This window comes from Ursus americanus, chromosome 28 (assembly GCF_024610735.1).
Source record: "Ursus americanus isolate L20-20 chromosome 28, mUrsAme1.1.p, whole genome shotgun sequence".
NCBI lineage: Eukaryota > Metazoa > Chordata > Mammalia > Carnivora > Ursidae > Ursus > Ursus americanus.
Genome location: NC_142154.1, coordinates 30,897,262 through 30,922,631, shown reverse-complemented (window position 1 = coordinate 30,922,631; position 25,370 = coordinate 30,897,262). Strand labels below are relative to the sequence as shown.

Genomic DNA, 25,370 nt, shown 5'->3' with positions numbered 1-25,370 from the left:
AGACTGCTTCTAAAAAGTAAAAGCTATGTTGAAATGGGTGAGGAAATAAACCATTGGCAGATATGATGGGGGTAAGGGAGAAAGGCACAAATAAACAACATTGGGAATAATGCATAATTATAGATAGGAAAAATATTTCAGAATTATAAATGAATACTGAGTATCACTTTTACCAATATATTTGAAAGCTTAGAAATAGAAATTACTTGTCCCCCAAGAAGTAGAAAAATAACCATGGAAAAATGTAGTAAGTGTACCAAAAGATCCCTCTCCTTCTCCAAAAACCACTAGATGATTTTATGGTCAAGTTTATCAATAAGCCATCAAGGAGCTGGAAGTTTCTATTGAAAATTATTTCAGAACATAGAAAAAGAGAAGTCATCTTTAATTCCTGTTAGCCAGATCAGAATACTCCTTGTTACAAAATTTGAGAAAGACTGCATAAGATATAAATCACCTTTATTATGAACATAGCTGTTGAATTCATAAATAATATTTAATAAAATGAAAGAATTAATGGTCTAGTAGGATTTCTCCTAGGAATGCAAGAATGGACACCATTAGGAAAAAAATAATTCATCTATAGTATTTACTACTTTTTAACAGGGTAGTGATACCCATGATTTAGAAAAAACAATTTTTAGCAAACTAAGAAGGTAATTTCTCAAAGTTTCATGAAGGGTATCAACTAATAATCTACAGCAGAATTACCCTTAATTTTGAAACGTTGGAAGGATGTTCAATAAAATCAAACAGGGTACTGGCTGTCACCAGCATATAAATGTACTAGAAGTTCTGGTAAGTAAAATAATACACAGAAAATGAAATAAGTGGTATAAAAATCATTCGGCGATGGGAGGATTATGGATATTATGAGATTTTTCTTTATACTTTTATGTATTCTGTGAACTTTCTTCAGTAATCCCAGAAAAGTGTTACAATAACACATTAACTATGTAATTCAGAAAACAAGCACTCATTTGTAATGAAAGCTTTTATTTAAAAAAGGAAGAGAAATTTTTGTAGACCATATAATATCTACCTAGGAAACCCCAGAGAATCAACTGATAAACTATTAAAGGGGTTGCACATTAGAATCACCTGAGAACTTTAAAACACACCAATGCCGAGGCCCCTTTCCGTTCTTTCTCCTTCCTCCTCCCTTAATATAATACCCTTGGAAAATGAGAAGAAACCCAGAATGTAAGGAGGCTTACCTTCAGTGACACTGTGTATGCATCTTCCTGTCCTTGAGTATAAATATGAAGGTGACTCGTATGACAATCTTGTAACAATTTAGGATCCCAAGAATCATAAGAAAAGTTAGGCAGTGTGGCCAATAATTTTGTTACATAGCTTGCTTTGTTTATTGATTGATTTAAAGATTTAAAGATTTATTTATTTGAGAGAGAGAGAGCACAAGCAGGGGGAGAGGTAGGGGGAGAAGCAGGCTCCCCGCTGAGCAAGGAGACCGAGGACGCAGGACTCAATCCCAGGACCCCAGGACCAGGACCCAAGCTGAAGGTGGACATTTAACTAACTGAGCCACTGAAGCGCCCCTACATAGCATTTTTTAAAAAATCGTATTTCTCAGTTGGTAATACAATATGTTCAAGTATCATTTTCTTTTCATTTTGACATACTTAAAGAGAAATCTTATCCTAGGCAAAATTGCGAAGTACTTCAAATTCTGTCCTGTCTCTCTACTGTCTTTCCTCATTTCCATATACCAGGCATATTAATTTTTTGTTTGTTTATTCATTACAGAGCCCTAGTCCCTGCCATGGAGGAGGAGCTTACGATCTAGTGAGGGCCATAGAGTTATAAGTAAGATTTTTGCCAGTAATTCTTATTTGCCCCCAGACTTCTAGTTCATGGTTTAAGCCAATTTGTCCTGACCACCCAAACAAGTAATTTATTCTTTTAAAAATACATTTTGGTGAAGGCGGTGAGGGGCTAATGGGGAAGGGACTATTTAAATTTTTTGGTGTTTTCTCTTTCATAGCAGCTTTCCAGACCTTTGCCATTTTCTTTACTACCCAGCCTTCTACATTTTTACTCTGTAAGTTAATTTCTTTTCTGTTGTCTAAATTAAATGGAGTTTTCTCTATTCACTGGATTTCTTCCCATGCTCCTCTACATGAAGCAAAACGCAACAACTCTATCCGCCCTTTTCCTTCTAAACTTTAAAGGCTGATCTTTCCATCTGGGCTTTGAGCTTATGATTTTTGTGGGATGTTGCTTCCATTATTTCATCTGTCTTATCTTGAGCCCTCTCCTTTCCTGGTATATCAGGGTTTTTAGTTGTAAATATACTTGAAGAGGATGGGTGAAAACAACAGTAAAGACTGAGAATCATCCACTAAATGAAGGCTATGCGTCCAGGGAAAGTGCCCAAATCATAGTGTCAGCCTATTTGAGTAAATGTGCTATTGCTGTTGCCATTGGGCACAGGCATCACAGCTCATATCGATATTGGGCATGTGACGTCACAACTAGTATTTCTGCTGTTTTGGCCTCTGAAAGCTAAATGTATCCTACCGTTTTGACAGAATGAATTCCTCATCAAATCTTCTTTAAGTACTGTGCTTTTCATAAACTATAGGTTACCCTGCTCCTGCTAGGCCAGAATCCTTTCAGCAGGAGAGACTGGGAAAGTGAGTTGTCCTTTTTTCCCTTTCTTTTTACGACAAGACTTTTTTTTTTATTTTAGATTTTTTAATTATTACTATTGAAATACAGTTGACGTACAATGTTATGTTAGTTTAAGGTGTACAACATAATGATTCAGCAATTCTATACATCACTTAGTGCTTACCATGATAAATGTAGTTACCCTCTGTCACCATATAATGTTATTATGATATTACTGACTATATTCCCTGTGCTGTACTTTTTCATCTCTATGACTTAACTCATTTTATAACTGGAAATTTGTACCTATTTTGCCCATTCTTCCCACCCACCTCCCCTGACAAGACATTTTAAAAAATCCAGTTTCTGGGCGCCTGAGTGGCTCAATCGGTTAAGCTTCTGACTCTTGATTTCGGCTCAGGTCGTGATCTCATGGAGAAGTCTGCTTCTCTCGTTCTCCCTCTCCCCCTGCTCATGCTCTCTCTCTCAAATAAGTAAATCTCTAAAAATCCAGCTTCTGTCTGCCTTTCTATTATCTTTATTTCTGTTCTTATATTTCAGTAGTACACAACTTTTAAGATGTCACCAAATTCATTTTTGTGTTGACTCAACTTTGCAACTGTTTTCTTTGTCTGACATTAGATATTCTGTGGATATCTATGTAGGCTGTTAGCTACAAAGCCCTAGGGAGCACTTCTGGAACTGTACTGTCATTGGCCCGTGCCTGGCATGCCTTCCATATTTTCCCTTTTCCTAATTGTTCTTTAAAACCCAACTTATGGGGCGCCTGGGTGGCACAGCGGTTAAGCGTCTGCCTTCGGCTCAGGGCGTGATCCCGCCGTTGTGGGATCGAGCCCCACATCAGGCTCCTCCGCTATGAGCCTGCTTCTTCCTCTCCCACTCCCCCTGCTTGTGTTCCCTCTCTCGCTGGCTGTCTCTATCTCTGTCGAATAAATAAATAAATAAATCTTTTAAAAAAATAAAAAATAAAATAAAACCCAACTTACACTTTACTTCTAAGATGGCTATTCTTATTTCTCAAGACAGTTAATCACTTCTTCATTGGCCTTTTTATATGTATTTAATATTTCAACACTTCTGTTAGAGTTGTTTGTGCGTAAGAACTATCTTACTCATCTTTCATTGCTAGTACATAACACAATTCCTAATATGTAGTCAGTGTTTAGTAAATATTTTAGTTCAACCATTTCTAGGCTTTACTTTTTGTAATATGCATGTAATTTCTGTAAATCATGACAAGCTTGTAAATCAGATTTCAGTATGTCAGGAACTAGAGAGAACCCCCCCCCATCAAGCTTTTTTAGTTGATAACAAGTAAAAAAAGAAAATCAGTATGTTCTCTATAAGGTGGGTGTGATAATTGGTATATTTGAAGTGAGGAGAAATATATAGGTGGTTGATGACTCACTGCTTTTCATGGATAGGTGTAATCAAAGAACCTTGAAGATTGATTTCAATGCAGACTATGTTGCAAATAGCTTTCCAGCTTCCATTCTGAAGCCACCATTTAGTGAATAGTTACTAGAAACAGTACTTGTATGTTATTATGATGGTATGGAACTTTTCTCAGGAACATCACTAATAATACATTATTTCACAGTTAACTTCTGGGATGTGAAGAGTAAATTTGGTTTGTCAGAAACCAGGCTTTTGTCATGGCATTCATCAGTCTTCTCTAGTGTAGTGGGTTTTTATTGTTTAAACAGTTTAGGTGTCATCAGGGAACATGTATGGAAAGCAGCAAACGTGCCTTCTTACTAATATTATGGTGGTTAAGAACATGGGATCTCTGCTCCACTACCTCCTAGCTGTATGAACTTGGAGCAATATTCTCCATTAGTTACTTCATCTGAAGTTATTTGTTGTCCTTAGTATCCCTGCTGTCTTACTACTTCATAAATTTCAAGAATGTTTTTGAATATCAGCTGTGTAAAAGACATTGAGCAGAGGTTTGGTGATGAACAGGTACACAGAACAATGTATCATACACCATTTTACCCTTAAGGTACTTAGAGATAAAGCTTTAAGGGAATACATAAAAGGTTATTTCTGGCTCAGGTAGGAAAGGATTTGTTGATGAGATGGCATTTGATTGGGCTTCGGAGGGCAGGCAAAGTGGGAACCTGGGCATTTCAGGTTCAGGAAACAAGTTGGGGGAAGGGGGTAATTTAAGGAACATATGTTGAGTGGTAATGAGATTTAGAGCAACTGGAGTACGTGAAAGATAGAAGGAAGATGATGGGGCATGTTTAATAGGAAGCACACTATGGACCTTGAATTCTAAGCAAGTGAATTTGACTTTTCTTTTCCTATTAAGTGGAAAGGTTTGAAGGTGGTTTTATGGAGAAATGTGGTATAAGGGCATTATTGCAGGAAAAAGTTTAGTGATAATATGAGCTGATTCTCTATTGGCAGGATGTCCCATTGGAAAACTTTTTTAATAATCCAGGTGAAAGGAAAATGTTGGCTTGACTTAGGATGGTGATGGTTAATTGAAAGCAGAGTATAGGTGGAAGAGATGTTAAGGTGAACTGTGACAGAGAAAATATGAGACTCTGGAAAACTTCTGGTAATTTGGACCATTCTATCCACTAAATACAGTAGAGAAATCTATGTGATATTGAAACATCTTTTAAAAATCAAGAATATCTGGAGCACCTGGATGGCTCAGTCAGTTAAGTGTCTGCTTTCAGCTCAGGTCGTGATCCTGGGGTCCTGGGATGGAGCCACGCATCAGGTTCCTTGCTCACTGGGGAGCCTGCTTCTCCCTCTCCCTCTGCTCCTTCCCCCCTGCTCATGCTCTCTTCATGCTCTATCTCAAATAAATAAAATCTTTTTTAAAAATTAAGAATATCGAAGAATTAGTAGAATAGGAATTAGAGGGTTAAAGCCTAAAAGAGGGGCGCCTGGGTGGCTCAGTCGTTAAGCGCCTGCCTTCGGCTTAGGGCGTGATCCCGGCGTTCTGGGATCGAGCCCCAAATCAGGCTCCTTGGCTGGGAGCCTGCTTCTTCCTTTCCCACTCCCCCTGCTTGTGTTCCCTCTCTTGCTGGCTGTTTCTCTCTCTGTCAAATAAATAAATAAAATCTTAAAAAAAAAAAAAAAAGCCTAAAAGAATATGGAAATCTAGTGAGATGAGCCAAGCATTCCAGTCTGCTTTGCACTGGAAGTATATTCTGATCTAGGAGAGGTAGCTAAGAGTAGCTAAGGTAGCTGTGATTTTTATTGGCCCTTCGGTTAGTGGGGGGAAAAGTTGGAGTCTTAGGCACACCAAGAATGAGGATTAGGTAAACTAGCTCTTCTAAAGATTAAAGATAATATTCATGTCATCTGGGTGCCCCAGAAAACCTTAAGCCTTGAATGTAGATTAAGATGGTCCTAGACTGTTAATGTATCCAGGCACTTGACAAACAAATAAAAACCTCTTCTAGGGAAAGAACATTAAGGCCTCAAACTACTTCCCCAAATTATTTTTTTTTAATTAAAACATAACAAATTGGTACTCCAGATATTAGAATTGTCAGAACTGGATCAAATGGGTATACCATCAACAGGGAACTAAAAAGTATGAGGTGTCTTAAAGGTATGAAAAAGAATTTTTTCTTCTTATTTATTTTTAATTTATTGTATTTTATTTTTTCAATTCATAGTTCCATTTCTATCTGTGCAGTTCATATGGGTATGGAACCAGTGTCAAGTTAAACATTAAAAGCAGCTATTGAAATAAGTCAAGTGTTAAGTGTTGAAACTGTTTGTTAGGAGGCATGATCTGGTTCCAGCAAGGTTAGGAAAACAACTCGAAAAAGACAGAATTTCTGTAACTAAACAAAATAAACAATATTAACTGAGTGAATTAATTTAACAGCAGATTGGACAAAGCTAAAGAGAGGCTTAGTATACTAGAAGATCAAAACAAACCACTATCTAAATTACGTACTTACACTAAAAGATGGAAAATGCAGAAGAGAAGTTAAGAAATGTAGAGGACATAATGAGAAGATCTTACTGAGTTTTAGGAGAAAATGAGCCAAAGGTAGTATTTGAAGATATAATGGCTGATAATTTTCCAGATTGATGAAAGAAGAAAATGCCACTGAATTTAAGAAGCCTAACAGTTAACCATGCATAATAAATACTATTTCATTGATTCTAAGGTCTTTTATTGTGCTAAAAATTTGAATGCATCTTTCAATCGATGGCACCTTGCAGTCCAACAAGATTGAAATACTGACTTATGTGAAAATTTTCCCATTTCACTTTCTGGTAAGATCATGAAATTTCAGTACCAAAGCATTTTAGATTTCATGAAGTATGGTAAAAAGAAATCCACATTTTTTTTTGAAATCCACATTTTAAAACATAGTACAACTACAGAAACAACAGCAAAAATAGGCAATCATAAAAGCAAGATACAAGGAGTAAAAATTTGTGTACATCTATTATGTATATAGAGAAAAATATATAGAAAGTGTATATTATACTTACATATTCTTTTTAGAGAACAGCTGACTTAACAGCAACAGTGGAAGACGATACCTCAGTAGGTTGATGATACTGATGATACCTCAGTAGGTTGAAAGACAAATGTCAATTTAGAATACTGTGTTCTTGGAAAATGTTTTCATAAACAGTACCGTCTTTTAATTAATAAAAACACCTTTATGTTGTAACTAACCTTTGTATTCTTTTAAGTCAACATTCTAAGTTCTGTTAGTGTTGTTGAAGTATCAAATATGCCTAATGTTATTTAAGCAACTATTTGAATATTAAGGAGGAAATTGTGGAATGCAATCTAAGTTGTGCTTAAGAAGTAGAGTTTATAAATGAATCATCGAACTTTACATCAAAAACCAGGGATGTACTGTACGGTGACTAACATAATATAATAAAAAAACATTTTAAAAAAAGTAGAGTTTATAACTTTAAATGCACATATAAGGAAAGTAATGAACTAAGCTTTCATCTTAAGTCTCAACTAATGAGCTAGACGTGTCACAGTAGAAGATGAGCGATACAGTAAATTCAGAGAAATTACAAGAAGAAATAAGAGCAGAATTTAATAAAACAGGAAAGAAACATACAGTGGAGTGGCTGAAGGAGCCAAAAGATTTTTTTTAAAAGACTGATTAACATTGATACCCAGATGAGATTAATCAAGGAAAAAAAGGTACAAATAACTAGTATCAGGAATGAAAAAGAATGTCACTTTGAATCCTGCAGATATTTTTAAGAAACTTCTAAGGTATTATGGATAATTGTGTCAGAATTTGAAATTTTACATGAAATGGATAAATTCTTAGAAATTTGCAATTTACTGAAATTGACTTGAGAAATAAATAGAAAACCTATATGAGCTATCACTATAAAGTGAAATTTTCTGTAAAGAAAATAAGTCCAGATGGATATACTGGAAAATTCTACCAACACTTCATGAGATAATAACTCCAACCTTACATTCTCTAACCTTGGATTCTTTTAGAAGACAAAACGAGGATTCCGCATCTTCATAAGGCTGTCATAACTTTGATTTCAAAACCCAACTAAAACATTACTTGTCAGTTTCTTTCACTTACATAGATGCAAAAAACAAAGCCCACAATATTTGTGAATTGAGTTCAGCAATAGATAAAAAGGATAATAACCCAGCCTGAACAACTCTGATTTATCCCAGGAATCCTAGGTTGGTTTAACCTGGAATAATTCAATATGGTCACTTGAACAAATTTTAATAAGAAAAAACGTATCAGTAGATACAGAGGAGCAGTTCCTAAAAATCAGTCATCATTCATGATTTTAAAAAGAAGCCGTTAGGAAAATAGGCACAAAAGGGAAGTATGTTAATCTAGTAAATCTATAAAAACACCTGTAGGAGATAATCATAGTTCATGCTGAAATGTTGAAAAGATTTCAGAGTTCAAGACATGGGTATCTGTTATTTTCACCTCTGTTCAACATAATGCTGAGGATGATCCTAGCCAGCAGTATAAAGTATCATAGTTGTAAGGGAGATGATAAACAGTTAATATTCACTGATGATATGAATTGTGTACGTAGGAAATCCAAAGGAGTCTACAGATAAGTTAATTTAGAAAGACCTGTAAAAATGTTTTACTATTTTTTTTGTTAGTATTTACACATATATCTTTGACCCAGTAATTCCACTCCCAGGTATATACGTAGTAGAAAGAAATATGCACATCTAAATTAAGTGTGCTCATAGCAGCATTATTCATAATAGCTCCCTCCAACCTACAAAACAACTCAAATGTCTATAGATAGGTGGATAGTTATGGTATATTTCTGTAATAACTTCAGCAACAAAAAATAAATTAGAGCTGCAAGTGACTACATAGATGAATCTTTAAAAAAAATCATATTTAGTGAAAGGAAGAGCTCTAAATACCTATGTCCTATATGATTTTTGTTTATATGCAATTTACAAACAGGCAAAACTAAGCCATATTGTTTAAGGATGCATATTAGGTGGTTAAACTATAAAGAAAAAATAGGATAGTGATTATGTCTTGGAGAAAGAGGAGTTTGTTAATGAGAAGGGATGTTTGGAGTGTTTCTGAAGCACTAGCAGTATTCTAGTTCTTGTCCTGGGTTGGTTATACACAAGTATTTGCTTTATAACAATTTGTAAGCTGTCGTTGATATATATGTGCTTTTCTAGAATTGTGTTATATCCCGATAAAAATAACTTTAAAACACACACGTACGCATAGGAAAAGGAACAGCCTTAAAAGGGAAGGTCCAGTTTGCTTTCTGGATTGTTTTAGGATTAATAGTACCTTTGCTTACCTGTAAGTAAATCAACATTTTGCCAAGACAGTTTCCTCACTGCCTTCCTGGCCTCTGGTATCACATCCGTCCTAAACTTTGACCATATCAACTCATTTTATCAACGTCCACTACCTTTCTGGTTCCTACCACATCAAAGCTATACCCTCTGACTTTTGAAAACCTTTCATACTTTCACTCTGTTCTGTATGTCTATACTTACTCCTCTACACTCTCTTAGGATACCCTTGACTATTCAGGCCCCAGTTTTCTCAAGAGCTATATTTTAAACTCAGAGAGCACCAATAATATTTCATTCTGGGGTTGTACTGACAGACATCATGTACAATTTGTATCATGTGCAACTCATCTGATGCCCCTAGGACACCTTAATCTCCGAATTGAAGTTAGTTGCTATTTTCTATACTTAACTAGCATTCTCCTCCCACCTCTTGTACACTTAGTGTGTCATATTGAAATAGCTGTCCCATCTCTTTCCTTCACAGCCGTAAACACTGCCACTGACCAGCACAGTTCCCACATACCGTTACTTAATATGTGAGGGAACTATGTAAAAATGGATATTAGGGGCGCCTGGGTGGCACAGCGGTTAAGCGTCTGCCTTCGGCTCAGGGAGTGATCCCGGCATTGTGGGATCGAGCCCCACATCAGGCTCCTCTGCTATGAGCCTGCTTCTTCCTCTCTCACTCCCCCTGCTTGTCTTCCCTCTCTCGCTGGCTGTCTCTATCTCTGTCAAGTAAATAAATAAAATCTTTAAAAAAATGGATATTAAATATATACTGTCTTGTATTTTGATGCCTTATTCTTAGTTTTAGCATAGCTAGATTTTAAATACACTTTTTTGGTTTATAGGTGCTCAACATTTACAACCTGAGGACTTCCATTAAATATATTGAGACATCGTTATCAAAATAATAAAATGATATCATTTTAAAATATCTTGTATATATTTTTCATATTTATCTTCAGTTGGAATCAGATCCACTATTGCATGAAACAAGTAGCTTGTTTCGTTTTACTAAGTTGTGCTGCTGTTGTGTGGCAGGAGGAAAGAACATTGAGCAGAGCAGAGGGTGTAGACGTTTCCCTTACATGCACATATTTGGGCAGAGGGCACAGAAGCCACTGTCTTTGTTTTCTTTGAAGTAAACAAATCATTTTAGAAAATAATATTGGTTCTTGTCATTTTGGGGGCCATAGTCTCTTTTCAGAAAATAATAAAAGCTTCGAAGCTTTTCTTCAGGTGGAGGTGTGGAGAGTACACATGTGTAAATAAGTTACAAAGTTTTGGATACCGTAATGTTCTTGAAGTTTCCGAGGCTTTAGGTTAGAATTTGGTAAATTGAAATAATCCTAATCAAGCCACGAACGCAGGCAACTACCTGTGAGGGGAATAGTCATTAGTTTTTTCTTAAAATGCCTGGCATAGTTTCATAGTTTGTGTAAGAATAAAATTGTATTTCTCAGAAAAGCCTTTTGATTAGCAAAATGTTGGTAATGGTTAAAGCTGGATGATGGGTATGTGGGAGTTCAATTTACTGTTCTTTTGGCTTTAGTATATTTAATTTTTTTTGGTAACGGAGTGGGAGCCTTTTGGGAAGATGACATAGATTATTGTGTTTCTGTTACAATTGTGCTAATTCAGGCCTAGAAGGAGTTATCTTACATCTGTTTCACTGAGGTTCATTTCTTAATATATTTGCTTTCATCGTGGCTCAGAACCAAAAAGGATAAGGTATGAAGAAACAAATGGCAGAAAGTTTCTCAAAAATGATGCAGTGAGATAAAAAACAATGAAACCTTGCCATTTGCAGCAACATGGATAGAGCTAGAGAGTATAAGTCAGTCAGAGAAAGATAAATACATATGATTTCACTCATGTGTGGAATTAAGAAACAAAACAAAAGGAGCAAAGGGAAGGGGGGCAAACCAAGAAACAGACGCTTAACTCTAGAGAACAAACTGGTAATTACCAGGGGGGAGGTGAATGGGGGATTGGGTGAAATAGGTGATGGGTATTAAGAGGGCACTTGTGATAAGCACCGGGTGTTGGATGGAAGTGTTAAATCACTATATTGTACACCTGAAACTAAATAACACTGTATGTTAACTGGAACTTAAATAAAAACTTTTAAAAATTATGTAATAATGGGGCACCTGGCTTGGCTCAGTAAAACACGTGACTCTGGATCTCGGGGTTGCGAGTTCAAGTCCCATGTTGGGTGTAGAGACTTTAAAAATGGAATCTTTTTTAAAAATAATACACACTACAATTTTTGTACTGCAACTTGTTTAGTAGCTTCTTTGTCAAGTGCTCTTTTGCTCAGCAGTAAGCAAGCTCAGGAACGTGCTGGTTTTTTTATTAGGTTGATTTTCTCATAGAAGAGTCTTAGAATCTCAAAAAGTATTTTTAAAAAATACATGACCAGTATGTTTATTTAGCTGTAAACCACATATAATACATTAATATTAAAATGAGAACTAAACTTATTTTTTAGATTAGCATTAAAAAAAACCCCACAAAACTTTAAAACAAGTTCTTATAGATATGTGTAAGTCCTCATTAGATCTTTTTTCTTATGAGGGCCAAAAGTCTTCCTTAGAAAAAAGATTTTCTATCCCTAAGTCCTTACTTTTCTATCCATAAGTTTTAGTTTTCTGGAATTCTGAACTTTACCTGGTAGAGGTTCATATGTGTCTCAGTCATTTTACATTCTAACTTTATTCCTTCTTTTGAGAAAATACCATTAAAAACCACATTCTACTTCAAGAGCCCTTTTTTAAATTTAAATTTTTATCAAAGTAACACAGTTTTTTAAAAGTCTAATAGTTTTAAGGATTTTAAGTGAAAACTGTTACTCCAGATCTTCAGTTTTAGTCTCATTCCCTAGAAGAGGAAGAACTGTTGACTTTACTGTATCTTAACAGTGTGCTTATACTACTCTACTCTACTGCATCCACTGGCTTCTTTCTATGGAATATGAGGATTAAGCTTTGAAACTAACGTTTATATGTGGGAAAGCCTTCTCTCAGTGTATTTTTTTACTCTGTGGTTCAGTTGTACTGTTCTAAGACTCCTTTTCCTACCCTATCTATTATTTTTGCTTTTCATAAGTATGATCACAGTTCTTACTTATCCATATGATTTAAACAAACTTAAGCTGTTCCTTTGCTCCTTTGATTTTTGCCCAAGTATACCTTTTCTAAAAGTAGAAATATTACACCATTAGAAGCAGGTTAATAGGACCTAAATAGTAGTTGAAATTGCAATTCCTGGAAGAGATCTCGGTGTCACAGACCTTTTTAGTGCTTTATCAGAACTATAATTAAAGGTATAGGATAATTGTGACTGTTCTGTTGCCTTTTGAAATTGAAATCTGGTACCCATAAAATGCCATACGAGAATACTTTAACAAAAATGATTTTATTTGGAAATAAAAGTGTGTGTACATGCATGTTTATACATGGACACATATAACGCATTTTTATAGGTTTTCGTGTGTGTGTTTGTTTCCTCTCAGACTATAGCAATAGATAATCGACTTGTTATAAATACGTAATGGGAACATTAAAAATCTGTAAGGAGGTTTGAACTCTGAACAGCTAGGAATATACAGTACAAAAGCACACTATATAACTTTGAATTAGCTTAACCTTTTTGCTTTTCTGATTCTGTTGTGAAAATAAGTACTTCTTCAACAGTGGTCTTTTTATGAAGTGTGAAGCTGTAGAGGCGCGTTTAAGATAAACTCCTAGTGGCAAAATTAAATATTGAAGTGGCAAACAGTGATGCCACCATCATTCAGAATTCAGAAAGAAACAATAGCCAGCTATGTACCCTACCAGCCATGTCTCCTCCCCCCCACAATTACACACAGTTCTTAGGCCGTAACTGTTAGTGCCTTAAAATTTAATTAAAATTGTTCGGCATATTTCTGTCTAGAAGTCAAGTAAAATGAAAAATTAAGATCTAGATATTCTGGAAAATTGACTAATTAAGTGCCAGTTTGCTTACCCGTATTTTGGTGAACATGCTGAATGAGCAGAAAACCCTAGAGAGAGAAGAGGATTTAAAATCTCTACTGAGAAACAGTAGAGTTGCCCTTCTAACAATCTTAATCTAGAGAAATCTAGGCTGTGTGGTAGATGAGGTAGGGTTACTCTAATTCTTCCCTTCCCCGATTGAGGAAAGACTGCACTAAAGGAGAAACCACACTGCTATTCTTATTTTTATTTTCACTTCATTTTTATTTTCATCAAACGAATAGTTTTCTCAAAAGGGTGGGTGGCAAGAGTTGCAGGAAAGGAGGGAAGCAATAAACTTTGCAGTTATTTAGTAAAGTCACTGAAGCAGAGAAATATGTCTTAACTGATTAAACTAGATACCTGAACAGCAGTGCTTCACACTGAATCAGTCTCTTCATTTTGGCCTGTTTCACATGAGGGAGGATGTAACTAAAGGAACTTTCAAATAGTGAGCAGGTAAACAAAGTATGGGAGTTAAGAATCCACCCATATTCCTTGAAACTTGACCACTATCTCACACCATACACAAAAATAAACTCCAAATGGATGAAAGACCTCGATGTGAGACAGGAATCCATCAAAATCCTAGAGGAGAACATAGGCAGCAACCTCTACGACATCAGCCAAAGCAACCTTTTTCGTGACACATCCCCAAAGGCAAGAGAAACAAAAGATAAAATGAATTTATGGGACTTCATCAAGATTAAAAGTTTCTGTACAGCCAAGGAAACAGTCAGAAAAACTAAGAGGCAGCCCACGGAATGGGAGAATATATTTGCAAATGACATTACAGATAAAGGACTGGTATCCAAGATCTACAAAGAACTTCTCAAACTCAATACACGAGAAACAAACAAATCAAAAAATGGGCAGAAGATATGAACAGACACTTTTCCAATGAAGACATACAAATGGCTAACAGACACATGAAAAAATGTTCAAAATCATTAGCCATCAAGGAAATTCAAATCAAAACCACGCTGAGATACCATCTTACGCCAGTTAGAATGGCAAAAATAGACAAGACAAGAAACAACAATTGTTGGAGAGGATGTGGAGAAAGGGGATCCCTCCTACATTGTTGGTGGGAATGCAAGTTGGTACAGCCACTCTGGAAAACAGTGTGGAGGTCCCTTAAAAAGTTAAAAATTGAGCTACCCTATGATCCAGCCATTGCACTACTGGGTGTTTACCCCAAAGATACAGACGTAGTGAAGAGAAGGGCCATATGCACCCCAATGTTCATAGCAGCAATGTCCACAATAGCTAAATCGTGGAAGGAGCCGAGATGCCCTTCAACAGATGACTGGATTAAGAAGTTGTGGTCCATATATACAATGGAATATTACTCAGCAATCAGAAAGAATGAGTTCTCAACATTTGCTACAACATGGACGGCACTGGAGGAGATAATGCTTAGTGAAATAAGTCAAGCAGAGAAAGAACTATCATATGATTTCTCTCATCTATGGAACATAAGAACTAGGATGATTGGTAGGGGAAGAAAGGGATAAAGAAAGGGGGGGTAATCAGAAGGGGGAATGAAACATGAGAGACTATGGACTATGAGAAACAAACTGAGGGCTACAGAGGGGAGGGGGGTGGGGGAATGGGATAGACCGGTGATGGGTAGTAAGGAGGGCACATATTGCATGGTGCACTGGGTGTTATACACAACTAATGAATCATCGAGCCTTACATCGAAAACCGGGGATGTACTGTATGGTGACTAACATAATATAATAAAAAATCATTATTAAAAAAAAAAAAAGTTGTGGTCCATATATACAATGGAATATTACTCAGCTATCAGAAAGAATGAGTTCTCAACATTTGCTACAACATGGACGGCACTGGAGGAGATAATGCTAAGTGAAATAAGTCAAGCAGAGAAAGACAACTATCATATGATTTCTCTCATCTATGGAACATAGAACTAGGATGATCGGTAGGGGAAGAAAGGGATAAAGAAAGGGGGGGTAATCAGAAGGGGGAATGAAACATGAGAGACTATGGACTATGACAAACAAACTGAGGGCCTCAGAGGGGAGGGGGGTGGGGGAATGGGATAGGCTGGTGATGGGTAGTAGTGAGGGCACGTATTGTATGGTGCACTGGGTGTTATACACAACTAATGAATCATCGAGCCTTACATCGGAAACCGGGGATGTACTGTATGGTGACTAACATAATAAAAAAAAAAAAAAAAAGAATCCACCCACATTCTTGAGCATGGTAGTCCTTAATTAAACTATCATAATTAGAAGGAAAAAGCTTCTTTGTTCTTTTAAGGAAATTAAAATAAACATAGACGTGAGATGAGAGATCAAAGATGAATTGGTAAAGCAATAGAACAAGATAAAAAGGAAGTTGATGAAACTAAGAAAAGAGGGATAAGTAGTAACTTAAAACCACATTGGCAACAGCAAGAAACAGAGCAGATACTATGGAAAATAAGGTCATAAATCGGGAAAAGGACGAAGAAGGAATTAGCAGATGGTAGACACGGAAGACAAATTAACAAAGACTAGTTACAAATCCAGCAGGGCACAGTCTTTTTTTTTTTTTTTTTTTAATATATTTTTTTATTATGTTAGTCACCATACAGTGCATCCCTGGTTTTTGATGTAAAGTTCGATGACTCATTAGTTGCGTGTAACACCCAGTGCACCATGCAATACGTGCCCTCCTTACTACCCATCACCAGCCTATCCTATTCCCCCACCCCCCTCCCCTCTGAAGCCCACAGTTTGTTATATGTGGTTTCTCTCATCTATGGAACATAAGAACTAGGAAGATGGGTAGGAGAAGAAAGGGATAAAGAAAGGGGGGGGTAATCAGAAGGGGGAATGAAGCATGAGAGACTATGGACTCTGAGAAACAAACGGCAGGGCACAGTCTTAATAACTAAAAAGGATCTTGAAGTGATTGAGACCTGAATGGCATTTCGAAAAAAAAGTTGAATGCTAAGATAAAGCCTACAGAGCTACTAAATTTCAAGAATGAAGAAAGAAAACAAAATTATATATATGCCAGTTGAAAAAGGGTTTGAATTATAAAATGAGAAAAATTAATTTTGACCACAGACTTCAATAACAACAGGTACCAGAAGGAAATGGATGCTGTCAGTATAAAGAAAATTGGGGTGGGGGGGTGGCCCATTTTGGCCAAAGTAAGCGTTTGAATCATGTCTGAGTAATTAGATAATCAGGTTAAGGAACAAAAAAGCAGTTTTAACCATTCTTGAGAGGAAAGCTATATGATTTAAAAACAATGTATGTAATTAGTGAAACAATTACATAAAATGACTATCAACTAGGAAGAGCTTTACCTGTTCGTATTTAGTGTTAGCTTCATATGCTTTCTACTTTTCAAATAAAACTTGACATCTTAGGTTTTCTGAGAGATAATTAGGAGGAAAGCGTTTGATTTTCTGCTCTATATATTTTGATTAGCTGAATCATCAGTGACTTTAACCTTATATGAGTTCCCCTTTTATAATATGTTGACATTTTGATTAATAATTTGATCATTTCATTGAAACATTCTGTAGTTATTTATTATAAATAGATATTAGTCTTAGAGAGTGATGTGATTTGTTCTCATTTGAGTGTTTTCCTGGAGATACAGTAAGTGCTTTGACACAAAATCTGAACAAGACCTGCATTAAAAATAATTGGAAATCTCCTTTGAGTATAACTTATTTTTTAACTTGAGAACCTCTTGTTTTTATGTAAAGAACATTGTAGTTTTTGAAACCTAGGCTTTATATTGAAACCAAAGTATTTGACCAGATTTTTCATTAATACTTTTGCTAGTTATATTGATTCACAAATTGAAAGTTTTTGTATCTTTTGCTTTTCCCTTTAGAATGTTAAGATATTTCAGGAGGCCAGCAACCATGTCTCATCTGGATTAATGGGAAATACTGTGCTAAGTATTTGCCACTGTCTTCTGTCAAGAAATTTGCAAACACTTGAAACTCTATGGATAGTATTTGGCATACCATGTTCTTGATATCTTAGATAGTGAACTACTTCTGTATCTTTAGAAACGTTTTATGAAAAGCTAAGTATATAGATTATTTGATATATGAACATTTTAAGATACACTTTTTTGTTTCCTCCTTCCTCCCCTTTACTAGTAAATTAAAAATTATTTTGAAAGAATATTTAAAAATGAAATCTGTTTCGTAGAATGAGACACATGTAAGTGATTTGTGGGGTAAGGTACACTTTGTAGGTAGTTTACTTGCTAATATATTTAAGCTGGTGTAACTAAAATTATTAATAAAATAATTTGTATAAAATATTAGTCTAGCCTTTTAAAATACCATTACTTTTCATTAAGGTACCACTAGCGATAGTACAACTTTCATTCTTAAGTTCTAGTTGTAGTACTGTTAAAATACTAATAGATTAACTTCCCGGGACAAAAACAAAGTAAAAAAATACCAAAATAGCAACAAAATTTTAATCTGCTTTCACACACACACACACCCTCTATTTTGCTACAGTTTGTAGCCATACACCTCCTTTCCTCCGAGCAAAAAAGGTTATGATCTGGGTTTATTTTAATTCAGTTCATTGCTGTTCCCTATAGGAAATCAGATTTTTGGAGAGCTCTAACAGTGTGCTATTGCTGGGCTCTCATCCTTTCTGTTTAAATAATGCAGGTACTTTGATGGAAACCTGGAGAAGCTCTTTGCTGAGTGTCATGTAATTAATCCAAGTAAAAAGTCTCGAACACGCCAGATGAATACAAGGTCATCAGCACAGGATATGCCTTGTCAGATCTGCTACTTGAACTACCCTAACTCGGTGAGTATCTGGTAGTTTAAGGCTAGCACTGACTCTCTGTTTCAGAGGGTAAATCAGCTTAAATTTATTTAAACAAAGGAAGATCTGGGAGTCTGGGATTGTATTGTAGTAAAACAGTAACCTATCAGAATATTAGGATAAAGGAAAGGAAGAGAAAAAATAGAGCTTGTTCTTTCCTCCTCCTCCCGTTTGCTTTTTAAAGCAGCAGCTTATCATTTCACACCTAAATTTATTCTGAGTTTATTTTACTATCATGGGAGAATTGTTTAATAGGTGGGCAGTGAGTAGAATTACTTTTCATCCAAAATAAGATAGATTTAAAACTAACATTTTAAAATAAATATCCAAAACACTAATAAAATGTCTTTAATAATATTTTACTAGGGAGCTTTCAGGATTTTTCATAACAGAAGAGTTTCACTTATACAGATCAATTCTAATGGAGATTCTTAAATATAGCAAGTGGTGACAGAGTTGGAACAGATACTGGGACCAGTTAATTGAGTGAAAGTATCCCCCTTAAAACCTATTGAATTTAGACGATTTATTTTGGTGTGTCTAGTGAAGAATTTTAGGCTTAGACATGATATTCCTATGAAGGCCTTACTTTATTAGTAACTACAAGAAAATATTATTTGTGGCATAAATGTATTTAGTCACTTGGAATTCACCTCTTTAAGATGTTTCAAGATAGCTAAGAAATAACTTCATTCTCTTAATAACTATCTTATTCGTGTTCTCTGCTTTAATAGTTAAGCAGCTCTTTCTAATTAATTACTATATACAAAGTCTTTGTCACCAGTATTATATATATTAACACATTGAAGTTTTGTCATTGTTTTTCTTAGAAGTCTATATATGTATCTGTAGAGGCCCATTTCAGTGGAACTAATTTGTTCACGTCCAAGTGCTTAGAAAAGAGGTTTTTAAAGAAAGTTAATTAAGTGAGAAATAGAACAATGAGTTAAAATAACTTTGTAGGTAAAGTGTTGAGTTGAATTTCCAAATTCTCAAGTTTTGATTGTAGTTCTGATGCTAACTATTTGGCTTTGTGTAATTATTAAATCTCACTGGGTCTGAGTTATTTTTATCTTTCAAATGAGTTAAGTAAGATACTCTTTCAAATCTGTACTATTCTGAGAATTGTATAACTTGCCTCTCCTTTAAATCACAATCTTGAGTATTTAAAAAAACAATTAACATTACTATTAAAAATACATTAAATTCATGTTTTGACCATTTTATTTTCTGTCTTTAACAAATTCTCTTTGCCAGGTGACATTTGTATAGTTCATAAAAGTTTCTGTGAAGTAATCCTGAGACCCAAAGAATTTGTCCCAGATTATATGGGGTTTCCTTATTCCCAGGCATTTCTCTGCTCTATTATAACCAGCTCCTCCCTCATTTAAATCTTAAATGTAATTTGAGTACTGAAGCTAGCTGCTTACAAATATCCCCTATAACTTTCTCAGTGCCCTTGGTATTGTCTAACAGTCTTAACAAATTAGAATTAAAAATCATAACTGGAGATTTTCATTGTAAATTTTGCTTGCACTGTAACTGATGGTAGAGAGCCTACTATTCATTAATTCAATGCACCAGCCCTATTCTAAGTGTTAGAAACATAATGGAGAATAAAGGCATAATGCCTGCTTCAGATAATTTACAGATTAGCTGGGTAGATAAGTAAAATGACATATTCAGAAAGAAAGGTAAGCACTTTGATAGGGCATGATGCTGTGGGAACATGTTAGACACCTAACCCAGTTTTAGGTCGGGGAGAATTTCCCACAGAAATTGACCTGTGAAATAACCTCTGAAAGTGTGGTAGTTAGGTGAACCAGGAAAATAGAGCAATACAGAAGCCAGAGGAAGACAATGTACCTCCAAGAATGGTAAAAAAAAAAAAAAACAACAATACTGCAAAAAACCTTAAAAGAATTGAAAAGTGAATTTGGAATTAACAACATGAAGTTTACCAATGATATTGGAAAGTTGATTTAAGTAGTGTGGTAAGATGAGAAACCACACTGCATGTGCTAAAGAATCATTGACTTGAAGATGGGAAAGGAAATGGAGACAATAAAGATGAACAAATTGCTCTTTAAAGGAAGGCTGGCTATGTAAAGAATGACAGGACAAGAAAGCAAACAGCAACATGGCTTGGAAAGTAAGTTAAAGAGTTACGGAAACTGTGCCAAGCGTTATAAAAAATGTAGTGTGATAAAACTAGGACTTCTTTTCTCATGGTTTTTAGACTAATACAGAAAGATAATTTTAATCTCTTCAGTTTTGCAAGTAAATGTCACCTGAGACTCCATTAAAGCTTTAATTGGATGAGTTTTTTTTTTTTACCTTTGTTAATACAATTCCCATGTTTCAATTTCCACCACTCTCTTCAAACACTCATACTTGCCTTTTATTAATGTATATCTTCAATACCTTTATCCTTCCAGAAAGCAACTTTAGCTTTATACAGTACCACATGCAAACAAATTTTTTAAATAAATGCTTTGATAGCTTAGTTTGTAACATTTTGGAGTTCACTATTGTGGGTGATCTCTTCTTTAAAAACAATTTCCTGAGACTTTGGGGGCACTTTTAAAGTTCATAAATTCCCCACCTCCACTCCCGTGTGTTGAGGCCAATTCAGGAGTTTCTTAGCCCTGGCAACAGTCATTCACTTTATAATAATGTTGTTTCGAATTAAAGCATAAGATCTAGCTTTGCTAACCACCCTCTCCCCACTTTGCTAGGGAATGCGGTACCTCATTTTTATGAAGTAAGTAATTTGTACAGTCTAAGAATCAGATATGTTACATAAAGGCAACTTTGAAGATTGTGAGGCTGGTCCACCCTCCCATCCCTCACCCCTTAGGCACTTCTGAATCTTTGTGCTGGGAATCTAAGTCCGATCCTGTATTCCTTTTTAACTCATTTCATTTTACGGATGAGGGAACTGATGCCCTGATTATTCAGTTTTTATAAACGAAATGGCTTTAACTTAAGAGATTATATGAGCAACTTCTGATGGAGGAAAGATACTTCTTAACGTTCTCACTGCTGTTTGACATGAGTTGCTGTGTATGTAAAATGGCAGGGATAGATGAACCCTTTAAGAGTGTTTATTCTTTCAGTTCTTTTTTTAAAGGACCACTTCTGTTTTAGGTAATATTTCATGTATTTTTAGTGTGTTCTGTGTCAGATTTGTTTATGAATAAGTTTGTTGATAAGTAATCCTATCCCTTGAGTCAGGGACCCAAGTAGGTAAGCACAAGGTAGTAAGGGAACAGGTATGTAAAAGGAGGAGGGAAAGGGAAATGGAACGGGATGGTGATACCCAGATAAGTCCATGATAATGACACCATTCTTGAGCACAACAAATGTGTTTATACCACAGGTTAGTTTTTGCTTTATCTTTAGATATACGTGTGTGATTTATTGTTCTAATTTATCTTATTTGGTATTGTTATCTATCTAATTAGAAGAATTATTGAAAAAGAAGCCTTTAAAGAATAAAAAGCTTTGTTTTTTTCTTATAATGATCGCTGATCCAGAAGTTCCAAAGGTAGAGGTGTTACTTGCAGTGATCATTTGGTAACCATTGTGACCTCTAATCTCTCAATCTCAAGGATTCTTATTTGAAAAAAAGCACATGAGGATGCATATGTGTTTTTAAGTTATGAATAAAACATTTTAGAATTATTGATCTTTTACGCTGCTCTAATTGTCCTTTACAGAATGCTCCTTCCCATTATAGTCTTGAAAATCAGATGCTCTCCATTAGTGATCTGACAACAAGTTAGTGCCAGATCTCCTTCACCAGTGGGGAGTAATGAGAATAGATTCTTTTGTTTCCTAGATTTTTTTTTTTTAATGGATGAGAATATTGGTTTCCAAAATATTTACCTTCACTTGTTCTGTGAATGAGTTAGAATCCTTGTCAATCTGAATAGCACCATATTTTAAACTGGGTAAATATTTTCCATGTCTGTTTCTGGGCTTTCTTTATATAGTTGATGTGCTGTAGTATAGAATTTTGTATCCTGTTTGTATCTGAATGTCATAAGCAACATCAGAAATTTCATGAGCATTTTCAAATAACAGCTAGTTAGAAAATGGAATGAAATTAAAGGTACCACTTAATTTGAGCCACAAAAAGAATAAAAGAGCTAGAAATAAACTTGGCAAGAAATGTGAACGATCTATTATGAAGAAAACCTTAGATACTAAAGAAGATTAAAAAATGAGTTGAGTATTTGGAGAGAGAGAATAATAGTAAAATACTGAAAAACAAGACTAGATGGATGGGGGTAAGGAGGAACTAGTCCTACCAAATACAAGAATGATCAGTGTAGTGGAACAAGATAGAGTCAAGTATGTGTGAGGGAATTTGGTGTATGTAGAAGAGGGCATTTCAGATAAGGTGGGTTCGAGAAATGGTATTGGAACAACTTGGTTGCCATTTGGAGTAGAATCTTAAATTCTTTCTTAACTCTTTATATTAAAGTTAATTAATTTAGAATCCAGATATTTTAAAACTAATACACTTTGCTACATACAAGTAGAGAGCTTCTTCATGGCAACAGAATGTGAGCATTCAGATTTGAAACAAAATATTTTCTACACTTAACAAATGGCCAGTTTTCTAAATAGGTAAAAATCCCCACTGAATCACTAAGGAAAAAAATAAACCCAGTGGAAAAATTGGCAAAATTGGATGAAGAGAGTGCACAGAAAAAGAAATATATAGTCTTAAATCTTCTTTCAGATGTTTAAACTTCACTCATAAAATAAAATAAAACCAAAACTAATGAAGTTACTTCATTTTCACCTGCTAGATTTCAAGAATCAAGGAGTTTGATAATATACCATGTTGACAGGGTTGTTGGGAAACCAGGTTCTCTTGAACAGTATAAACTGCTACAGCCTCTTTGAATGAAGCTTGGTAATAATCTGTTAAAGTGTAAATGTATACTTGTTACAATGTCAGTCGTACAGATTTGTCCCACGATGCATTTATTTGCATGGTCACAATGATGTATATATAGCCAGTGCAGTAGCATAGTGGCAAAAAGAATAGTCTAAATGTCCATTAATGGTGGACTGCTTAAATAAATTATGGTACCTTCAATACAGACTGTAAAAAGGGGTGGACCCATGTGTACTAATGTAGAACCACGTGAGGAATCTATTAAATAATAATTAACCAAGATGAAAGTGTGTGCTGCTCTTACTGTGTGTGTGTACCTGTGTACGTTAGAACATCTCTGGCAGAATATGTAAGATATTGAAATAGCGATTACTTTCCTGAAGTAGAGGACAAGGATGGGGATAAAGGAGACTTATTTTTCAGGGGCACCTGGGTGGCTCAGTTCATTAAGCATCTGCCTTTGGCCCAGGTCATGATGCCAGGGTCTTGGGATTGAGCTTGCGTCAGGCTCCCTGCTCAGCAGGGAACCTGCTTCTCCCTCTCCCTCTGCCGGCCGCTCCCCCTGCTTGTGCTCTCTCGCTGTCTCTGTCTCTGTCTGTCAAATAAATAAATTTGTTTTTTTAAAAGATTTTATTTAAAAAAACGGGAGACTTATTTATCAACATAAACTCATACTATTAAATGTTTTTACCCATGAGCCTGTATTACCTATTCATTTAGAAAAAATTTAGAGTAAATATTGTAAGATATTCTTAGTTGAAACTGGTGACCATTATTTGTATATTATAGAATATACTTCATTTAACTATCCCTCAAATTAGTAGTATTTCAAATCATGTAAGTAATGTAAGATTAGACCTAATCTTACCATTATTCTTAGCTATCTGAATAAATCTTTTGGTTTCCATAAGATTTTACTGATTATCTAGGTAAGCTACATTCCATGCAACTCAGAAGTCTGTATTTGTGTAACATTTTTTAATACAGCTTTGAGATAAAATTCACATACAATACAGGTTACTTATTTAAAATGGTTTTTAGTATAGTTACAGAGAGTTGTACAGTCATTACCACAGTAAATTTTAGAACATTTTCATAACCCCAAAAAGAAACCTCGTCTCCTCTTAGAGTCACTACCCCTTGCCCCTCAAGCCACTCAACCCTAGGCAACCACCAGTCTCCTTTCTCTGAATTTGCCTGTTCTGTACCTTTCGTATACATGGAAATCAAACAATATGTGGTCTTTTGTGGCCGGCTTCTTTCATTTAGCGTAATGTTTTCAAGGCTCGTCTGCATTATAGCATGTATCAGTACTGCAGTCCTTTTTATGCCTGAATAATATTCTTTCATATGGATATTCCACGTTTTATTTATCCATTCATCATCAGTGGACGTTTAGGTTGTGTCCACTTTGGGGCTATTGTGGATAATGCTGCTATGAATATTTATATACAAGTTTTTGTGTGGAGCTATGTTTTCATTTCTTTTGGGTACATACCTAGGAGTGGAATTGCTGGATCATGAGTAACTCTATGTTTAATTATTTGAGAAACTGCCACAGTGTTTTCCAGAGCACCTGTACTATTTACATTCCCACCAGCAGTGTATGAGGGTTCTTTCTCCACATCCTTACCAACACTTATCTTTTTTAATAAAGCTGTCCTGGTGAGTGTGAAGTCATGTCTCATTGTGGTTTTGCTTTACATTTCTCTGATAGCTAAGGATTTTGAGCATCTTTTCATATGCTTATTGGTACATGACATATTCTTATATTTAATACGAACTTGTCTGCCTTTCCTAAAGATTATAAGTATCTACTGTAGTGCATTTCTCATTAATTAGGTATTTTGTGTTAAATGTATTTTCATGTCTAAGTTTCACCACCAAGAAGTTTATTTTAGGAGCCCAGCTAGTCTTGTCAAATTGGACTTTTTAGCCACTATGAGAAATGTGACCTAATAGAGACTTATTGAGTCACTATGTATAGTGATTTTTCTGATAATGTCTTTTAAAAGTCCGTGTATTATTTTTGTTGCAGTATTTCACTGGCCTTGAATGTGGACATAAGTTTTGTATGCAGTGCTGGAGCGAATATTTAACTACTAAAATAATGGAGGAAGGCATGGGACAGGTAA

General features: G+C 35.3%; 1 protein-coding gene across 1 annotated transcript in view; it reads left to right on the top strand.

Moving 5' to 3' along the window:
- The window catches only part of ARIH1 (ariadne RBR E3 ubiquitin protein ligase 1), a 117,589-nt gene that overhangs the window by 53,465 nt on the left and 38,754 nt on the right, over positions 1-25,370 (top strand). The window contains exons 3-4 of the mRNA XM_045795266.2: positions 18,158-18,302; positions 25,274-25,366. Coding sequence (XP_045651222.1) covers positions 18,158-18,302; positions 25,274-25,366 — 238 coding nt within the window. The remainder of the gene's footprint in view (positions 1-18,157; positions 18,303-25,273; positions 25,367-25,370) is intronic.